This window comes from Morus notabilis, unplaced genomic scaffold (genome assembly GCF_000414095.1).
Source record: "Morus notabilis unplaced genomic scaffold, ASM41409v2 Scaffold533, whole genome shotgun sequence".
In the NCBI taxonomy this organism is placed as follows: domain Eukaryota; kingdom Viridiplantae; phylum Streptophyta; class Magnoliopsida; order Rosales; family Moraceae; genus Morus; species Morus notabilis.
The window spans coordinates 139228-148797 of record NW_010362301.1 but is presented as its reverse complement, the minus strand read 5'-3'; the positions used below and the strand labels follow the sequence as shown (position 1 = coordinate 148797).

Genomic DNA, 9570 nt, shown 5'->3' with positions numbered 1-9570 from the left:
GGATCTCAACAGTTACTTCACTTTTGGGACGGCAATTATTATATTAGTATCTTACCAAAATCAAAAAATAAATGTCTGATAGATTACAATTACTAGGATTTTCTTTAATCGTACTGCAATATTCCTGTATGTAGGAACAAACATCTGAATACAGAAAAACATATGATATACATATATAGTTAGTAACATATTCTAATTGCTTTTATAACAAAAAACTACAGTTAGACCTTAGTTCCAAGAGGATTATATACACACACATAGCTAGCTTTTAATTTGCTTTTAATTTCCATGTTTACTTTCCCGTTTTATGCCATAAAGGACATGAGGAAATGCAGAGTTTTGGCAACAAGAAAAAATTTACCAAGTACTTAAAGTACTACTCCAGATCAGAATTAATACTCATGATATATTTGCACATCAAATTAATATTTTTCTTTATATAAAATATGTCAATAAGAAATTGAGATGCTGAAAATCGCATCCACCTTGTAAAGCATCAAAGGAATTTCTGCATGGAATTGATGACTCAAAGTCTCAAGGACAAGTCAATCTGGGCATTAATATCCTCCTGATGAACACCATTCTGGTGATCAACTCTATATCCATTACTCGACCAAGAACCAAACCTACCATGATCATAAAATCCTTGGTCATGTTCAACCCAACCACGAGCCTGACCCAGTCCCACCGGAGAGTGGCTCGGGCCTCCTCCGGTCGACTGGGCTCGGACGACGACGGAAGTCAGCTCTCTGCTCTTCTTGGCCAGCGTTCTCTCCAGCTTGTGGGCGTTTTGGTGGCCTCCGAGGGCTTGGGAGCTGTAAAACTTTCTCTGGCAGTAGTTGCAGGAGAAAACTTTCGTCGGTTCAGACGGCGAGGACGGAGACGACGACGGATCGAGGACGAGATCTAAGTTGAGCTGGTTGGTGGGCGGGCTCAGGTGTAAAGAAGTATTGGGTTGGAAATCCATGTTTTTAGAGAGAGAGAGAGAGAGAGAGAGAGAGATGGAGAGTTATATGATGAATAAGTTTCTGAAGTGGGGAAGAGCTGGGGGTTGTGTTAGAGCATTATATGGAGTTATGAAGTGAGCCACTGTTTTTCTGAGACTACAAATATAGTAAAAGGGAAGTGAAATGGAGATGGACTTGATTGTGCTATGTGTAAGAGAGAGAGAGAGAGAAACAGTGCTATGTGTAAGAGAGAGAGAGAGAGAGAGAGAGAGCTATGTGTAAGAGAGAGAGAGAGAGAGAGAGAGAGCTATGTGTAAGAGAGAGAGAGAGAGAAACAGTGCTATGTGAGAGAGAGAGAGAGAGAAACAGTGCTATGTGTAAGAGAGAGAGGGAGAGAGAGCGAGAGATAGAGATAGAGAGAGAGAGAGAGAGAAACAGTTTGCTGCAAAAGATCAGCAGGGAATCCATATGTTGTCGCCCCCATTAATGGCAGCATTAGAATCCCTTGTCGGTCCATTCATAAACAAATTCAAAAAAATAATTTAAACAGACATCTAATAGACTCTGTTTGTAAAAGTAAATATATACAAAATGAAAATTCTCTTATATTAAAATTTAGGTTTGATATTCTCTATTTTTAAAAATTTCATGCTGGTATTTCTTGACTTTTTAGAAATTTATTTTTGTATTTCAGAGCCATTTTTGGAATCAAAAAAATTATCTTTATTGTAAAAATTTATCTGTCGATTCGTATTTTAAAGACAAAAGATTTCAAAAGGTGTTATACATGTGGAGCATAATCTTTTTTTAAAAAATTTATCTTTTCAAAATCTTTTTTTTCTTCAAAATTCTAGTTAACAAATGAATTTTTATAATAAGGATAAGTTTATCTTTTTGTGTTTCAAAAAATGGCTCTGAGGTACAAAACAAAAAAGAATTTTCTAAAATGTCAAGGTACTAGTATGAAATTTGTAAAAACAGAGTGTATCAAAATCAAATTTTGATATAATAAAGGGTAGCAAAATGGAATTTTCAAGATAGAGGATAAAATATTGTAATAATTATTGATATTGGGTGTCTTTAAATAAAATTATTTCAAAATTTTTTTTTTCCCTCTTGAAAGAATTTCTCAAACAATTCTACTCATGATCAGCCGCGGGATATGCTATTAGTATGTTATATGTATACACCATATATGTAAGGAATTATGTGATTGGTCATTGAATTGCTCAAAAAATATATTGGTGTTGTTACAAATTAGAGCACTCCCATGATAAAGAACTCCAAAAACAAATTTTAATTAGTATAGTGAGCGTTTATGAATATTATATGGTTAATATGATCGTGACAAAATCAAAAAATAAACTAATCTGACTAATTAAGTCTAACAAAATGATAAAATTAAAATAAAGAAGTGTGAAAATTTAAAAACATTTACTGCCGACAAGGCATTTTTCAATAACCTACGTCATGGCTAATAATTTATATCACTTAACATATGGAATACGAAATAGTTAAACTTTTGCTTGTCACTAGTAGTGACCATAATAATGTCATTTAGACTTTTATAAGTTCCCTTTTGTGGGAAATCATGCATCCCTTTCCCTCAATGGACTTTTACATTTAGTTTAGCTATTCACAATTTAATGAGGCATATTTTGTCTCCATTTTGATTGTAGAGTAGATGTTATTTCAACAGTTTCAGTTAGCTTACTTTAAAAAAAAATGTATTTTTGGTTTTTAAGCCTTAACTCCTAGCTTTTTTTCCCCCACTTCTCATCATTTAGTAAAAGTCTTGTAATTTTTTTTTTAATAAAGAGGCTATTTTGATTCATCTTTTTTTCTGAGGAGAAAGCACTTTATGAAAAAGAAAAATAAAAGTCATACAAAATTAAAATATAAGAATAATAAAAGAATAAAAATATTATGGAAACAAAACAAAAATAAAAACAAAATAGCAAAAAAGAAACCTATATGAAAACACCTAAACTTTTTTCATTTAAAATCCTTTCCATTGCAATCTCTAAGTTGGGAAGGACGCGTGACACTTTTTTTTATGAGAAATTTCATGTAATAATTAAGTCAACACGACTCTAAATAAGTCGTAAATGATCACTAAATATAATGGTATTCGATCGCGGATAAAAATTGAATCAACCAATAAAGATAAATGAGGCATGACTTTTAAATACCAAGATCTGCCAATTTTTCCAAAGAATCCGAAGCAATAATTTCTGCATTTTCAAGCAAGTATGTAAATCTTGATTTCTGGTTCATTACCCGCTTTAAGACTTTGTCCTTCATAAGAGTTTATCATCCTATTAGATCCACCAAAAATTGTCTATTAATTCTTTATGGAGCAATCCGATTGATAAACTATCACCATGTTAAGACAAGTAAGCAACTAAACCTCCAAATTGATAACATAGATCGAGACATACACCAAAGGATTAATATTTGATGATGAAGTCTCATGACGGCTATTAATTTGATTTCTCTTGCTATATAGTTTCCTCAGGGAAAAAAACAAAAAAAAAAAAAAAACAAAAGCAATGTGAACCAATTTTCAAAATATATAGACGAAATAGAAATAAAAAATATGGTTTAGTTGTCTTGTAAGTACTAATCTAATGATGGGTCCAAATCCCACCTTGTTTTAGTCATATTCTGTCCTGACGAAGGTGATGACATCACCATGTATTATAATTATCAACTTCCCATTACGAGTATTAAATGCCAAATAAGATAAATTAATCTTAACTAGTCTAAACAAGCAAGATGATAGGGTCATGACTTGAATATATATATACGTATATTCATATATATATATATATATATAATTGCTGCAGTTTTATCGTGTGGTGGTGCAGTGAACCACAATGGCAAATCAGGACTCTCAGTCTTGTTACAGTGAACCCATACAACACAGCTCAATGTCAGCCTGACCAAAGACATAAGCTTCTTTGTTTTTGGAGCCTTTTGAGTACTTAATTCCCATATTGTTCAAGGTTTCAATTCAATTATGAGAAAAGGGTCGTATTGCTAGGGAGGCGAATTAAAAATTTTATTTTCATGGTTTTGTGTTCGACAAGTTCTGAACTTAAAAGTACGTCCTTTTAATAATTAATTGAGTTAATTATTAGGGGTGAAGTACTTATCCATAGTTTCATTTAACTAAATTTAACGGATCATCAGTGTACTGATGACTGCGCAATATTGTGTCTAGTACTAATTAATTGTTTAGAAATTCAGGGATTTGTTCTACTTTCCCTTGTCTTTGAAGCGAAATAAGTTGACCAATAAATATTGGAATGTCTATCTAGCCCACTATTTTTTAAGAGTTTTTTTTTTTTTTTTGTTAAATCAGTCCTACCGGTATTATCAGTCACTAACTATTTAATCATGTTAAAATCATAATAGATTAAAAAAATATAAAATAGACAATTTTTTATATAGATTTAACGGTTAAAAATAAAAAATTACTAGTAATTCAGTTTTTTTAATCCTAGAAAAAAAAACTTCCCTTTTTTTTTTTTTTTTTTTTTTTTTTTTTAAAAAAAAAAAATTTCTATTAATTTAGTTTTTTTAATCCTAAAAAAAAAAACTTCCCTTTTTTTTTTTTTTTTTTTTTTTTTTTTAATAATATAGAGGATGAAAAGATAACATATACTATTATTTTCACCCCATAATTTCATGAAGCATCTAACTAACATGACATGTCAATTTCATCCTGACTAGTACAACACTAGATGTTTTGGGAAGAACTCGTTTAAATGTGAACTCTTCCAGATGTGATTGTTGTATCTTAGAGGAAGGATCGTCGAAAAGCCTTATATTGCACTCATTGCGACCTTTCATTTTTTTGTTCTAGCTCTCATGGCACTAATGCTTTTCTAACAAGAGTCAAACACATTAGAAAACATGGACGAAAATTTCGCCAAAATTTATTTTACTGGAAATTTCAGATTTTTTAGGGTTTCAAAATTTTTTTCCATTATAATATCAATATCGGTAAAATATCAGGAAAATATCATAAATATCGGTAAATATCAATCGAAATTTTAATATCAATTTGCATGCATATAGAGTAATTGGGGCAGAATATCGAAAAATTTCATGGAAATTTTGGTGATTTCAGAAACTAAAATTTTAAAGATTTTTTTTTAAATTTACTTTATAATATATGTTTTCTTGTATTATTTCTTTGTCATCTACCAAGGAGAGAGCGAGGAATATCAAGAACGTAAATATCTAATAAAACAATAGATGAATTTGAGTTCCAATTATTGTAGCTCTTCCGAGAGACTTCTAACGCTCATTATCCATATAATCATAATTTTAGAAACTATGATAGATATGGAATTTTTAATTATCCTCATCCGAACATAGCACCATCATCTCATGCAAACGATTGAAGGAATTCATAGTTTCTAATTCCTAAAACTATAGTAGGAAGGGATCAACAAACCTTCATGTAGAACATCTATAATTATGTTGGACATTATTCTAATAACATGTCATAATACCAATATTATTTGAATCAAGATGGAATCCCGACTATGTTTAAGCCTTATAGAACCTCCTTTTAGTATTAAGAAATGTAATATGTATGAGGTTTTCTATGTAAATCTTATTTATTTATGTATCTTTTTAATGTTGATGCTATCAAAAAATATTAAAAATATGTTCTAATGTAAATTTTCGTCATTTCCGTAAATCTTTTCAATATTTCAACCGATATCGATATTTTCTCTGATATTTCCGTAAAACTGGAGTATTGATATTTCTATCGATACAAATATTTTCATCCTTGTTAGAAAAAATATATAAAATTGCTAAACTAACATTTAGAGTGCATGAACCTAAATAAAAATTTAAATTCATATATTTTAAGAGGTATTTATCTTTTTTTTTTTTTTTAAACAAATGTGATTAATCAGCCTGATCGAGTTGCATCCCACGAGTGGAGCCCACCAATTTGCAGGGTTTGGTGGGACAACATTCCGTCGTGCAGAATAAGAGTACTCTGCTAACTATGTATCATTGGTTTCTACGATTGTGACATAGCAAAAGTATAAGATATATATGTGTGTATACATATAGCTGCACTATATATCTAGCTAGTAGCATGATAACTTCTTTACTTTTTAACTGTTTGTCGTGCAGTAGAATGACCTCAAGTACTAAACTAGACCAAACTAAACTAGGAAGAAAGGAAGTGTGATAACTATTTCAACTGACCCGTACGCACCACAAACCAGAGTACACTTCACATGGACATGTACACACATCTAACGCTATCATGGAGAACATGCCATTCATATTCATCACCCGGGTGTTGTCAGAGCTAGAATGGCAAGTCCCAGGAAAAAGGTTTTGGAACCCGTATAGAGCTGCATATCATGAGTTCTAATCGCCCATGATGTCTTTTGGTAGGACCTAGAACATTTTTCTTCATGTTTTACCCTCCCTCCCTCCCTCTCAAATTTGCCATTTTTTTACTATAATAAGATTATATTGCCAATTTACCTCGTGATTGAACTTATAGTTTTTTAACAACCTCGTAAACGTTTAATTTCGGTATTTTATCTCATTAACTTGTAAAAGTATTGCAATGTATCTCATTAATTTTACTAATTTTTTGCTACGATATTTTCTTTTTGTTAGATTTAAGGTATTGAGGGTTGAAAAATTCATTTGGTTGATGGATTTAAAATCATTATTCGAAATTATTCTCGATTTATATATAATTTTTTTGTGAGAGAAAATATTGTATCGAGTTACGAACTATGATTCAAACCATGACACGAATTCTTAAACCAAACGTACATCAAACGTACTTTTTAGTCACCAATTTAGCATAATCATTATTAAAATGGATCTCATTACAACAATTTTTACATGTTTAGAAGGTAAATTACCGAAATTTGAAGTTCATGGCTCAAGTTGCCAACACCCTCTACACTCAGAGATAAATGTGCAAAATGGTTAATATAATAATATTATTGGCACTATTTGCTAATCCATGAACTTTAAAGATATATGACTGAACCTCAGCACATGGGATAGGGATTATAAAACCCCTTAGCTAGATGAACAGACCAACAAGAACCTTATATAATAATCCCCATATCAAGGTATAATCTTTGGTTTACTGACATAACACAATTTTGTTTGCAAATCGGCATGATTAGAGATCATAATCTTGCAGGTCGGCTATGATTGCGGTAAACTTTTCTGTGAATCACAGACAAACCACAGACCAAGAAGAAACTACGTAGTGGTTTCAGCTTTGGGTATGGTTTAATTTGGTTAGTCAAATTAGTCATGAGATTCCGAGCGAAGGAACATTCATTCCTTCCTAGAACTACACGTTAGCAAATCAGGCAATGTGATGTGTCTCTTAATTTGTACGTAAAAAATGAGACTCTGAAAAGAGTCATTAAATTACTGAAGATACGCGCATTTTATATATATATATATATATATATATGACTATGTAGTCATGTATATTGTTTTTCGAACTTCAAAGTTATGTAATTTGCCCTCGTGATCCATCAATTAGAAGCTATGAAAGTTTTGATGGTGGAATTACATTTTTACAAATTCTACCTTCTATTTTTAAAAATTACATTACTATTTTAGTTTTAACAGTTAAATGTTAAATCATCTCTTATATGAATTTGGACTCTAATTATAGTGACCGAATTTTTGAAAACAGCAGATTTCAGAAAACTTAATTAGATAATAAATGTAATTTATTTTACGCAGTTCTTGAATAGTACATTCTTAAAAACCTAATTTGGTCCTTTTTTTTCCCTTTTTTACCTTATTTGCACTGTTTCTCTCTCTCTCTCTCTCTCTCTCTCTCTCTCTCTCTCTCTCTCTCTCTCTCTCTCTCTCTCTCTCTCTCTCTCTCTCCAAGTGTTTGTTTGAAACTCTAGAATCTAAAATTCCTCAAGACGGAAATCTCTCTCGACAGCCACACTTGAAGATCAAGGTCGATGCTTGCAAATCTTCATGGTGGAAAGCTCGAAAAGGGATAGACGCCAAAGATCTTCGTTGAAAGACGGCAATTTCAGAGAGAGATGTAGATTTGTGGGAGAGAAGGTTCTAGAGAGAAGATAGAGAAAGAAAACATAGAGACATAGGAAGTTGGAGGAGATAGAAAATGTTTAAAGTAAAGAGAGGAAGGACTATGGTATACTAATGGGTATTTTAAGTATTTGGTTGTGAATATTTGATTGGTATAAATATGATGTTTACTAAATGTTACAACCACGGTCAAGGAATCAAAGCGTTCGTTTGGGTGACAAGCGCCGAGGCTTCCCCGTCGAGGATTAGCTGCTGACGCCGAGGGAACTAGTGTGTCCAGAGTGCCCTTTAGACGTCGAGAATTCACGTATGCTGATGAGCGTCGAGAGCCTAGCCCAGGTGAGGGCCATGACGTCGACATCAGCCCGATCAAATCCACTGTCAGCCCAGGGGAAGATACACTGTATCACCTACCGCCACTATTGAAGTCAGGAAATCAGGCGTTGGGTAAATAGTGGTTAGCCTGACTGGGAAGCAGTAATCATGGAAATCCAGCTGTCAAATCCCCAAATTAAGGGATAGAGGATGATCTCCGCGGGAGCGTAGAGGGGGTTTCTCATATGTACAAGGCCTATAAATAGAGCCATGGCAATTCATTAAGTTTTTTACGCTCACTTCCAGACTACTACAGAACTTGTAATCTACAACATATTTGTGCATGCACAAGTGGATGTAAGCAAATAATTTTAGCCGAACCACTATAAACTCTTGTCTCATTTACTTATTCAGCATCATTAACCTCCAATTAATACGTGAGAGATTACTGCGAGTGTTCTCGGAGAGTTAATTTCTTGTTGGCTGAAATCCACCATCAACAATTGGCGCTAGAAGGAAGGCCTAAACCCAGAAATCGAATCAAGCAAAAAGCAGTGACTATGGCTCCGAGAAAGACCCGCAGCGTGACGGCAACTCAGAAAGGCCAAGAGGGCCAGAACTCGGCCCTCGGAGGAAGGAACCTGGCGAATCCGCCCAACGGTGGCCAGGAACCAGCAGAGGCACAACCCAACCGCAAGGTGCAGCTACAAGCTGCTGGAAACCCCCCAGACCGCCTTGACCAGCTCCAAAGGCAGGTTGAAACACTTGTTGTGGCTATAGAAAGGATGGCCACAACCCTCGCTAGATGGGAACAAAGGCCATATTCGATGCCGCCATTAGAGGATGCGCCGATGAACCCGGTGAACGCCGCCATTGGGAACCAAGTAATTAGTGACCGACGTGGTGACGCCGAGGGGGTTGGTGACAGTGGGGCCAACGACCCCCGCCTAGCCAGGTCGAATAGATCTGTGGGGAGCAGACAACGAGCTACTAGGATGAGACCCAGGAGAGGGCCGCAGTTGAAGTAGCAAATGACCGAGGGGTACTCCCTCGACTGCAGGAGAACATGAAAATGAGGGACGCGGTCCTAGTAGAATCCTTGTCCATACGCGGGGAAGACCTGAGGGAACGGTTGAACGCTTGATGTGAGCGAGACGTGCTGCGAACCAAGGAAGAAGAGCTTACGGCCGAGAATAAAGCTCTGGCCGAGAAA

The 9570-nt window shown here is 34.3% G+C and overlaps 1 protein-coding gene across 1 annotated transcript; it reads right to left on the bottom strand.

Annotated features, from left to right (window-relative positions):
* Nucleotides 1-526: 526 nt before the first annotated feature.
* Nucleotides 527-967, bottom strand: LOC21389145 (zinc finger protein 2). The gene has a single exon (XM_010101657.1). The coding sequence runs from the start codon at nt 965-967 to the stop codon at nt 527-529; it is 441 nt and encodes a 146-aa protein (XP_010099959.1).
* Nucleotides 968-9570: the final 8603 nt, after the last annotated feature.

What these genes read in the sequence shown, in the direction of transcription:
- LOC21389145 (XM_010101657.1), bottom strand. Translation starts at nt 967, where the DNA reads ATGGATTTCCAACCCAATACTTCTTTACACCTGAGCCCGCCCACCAAC.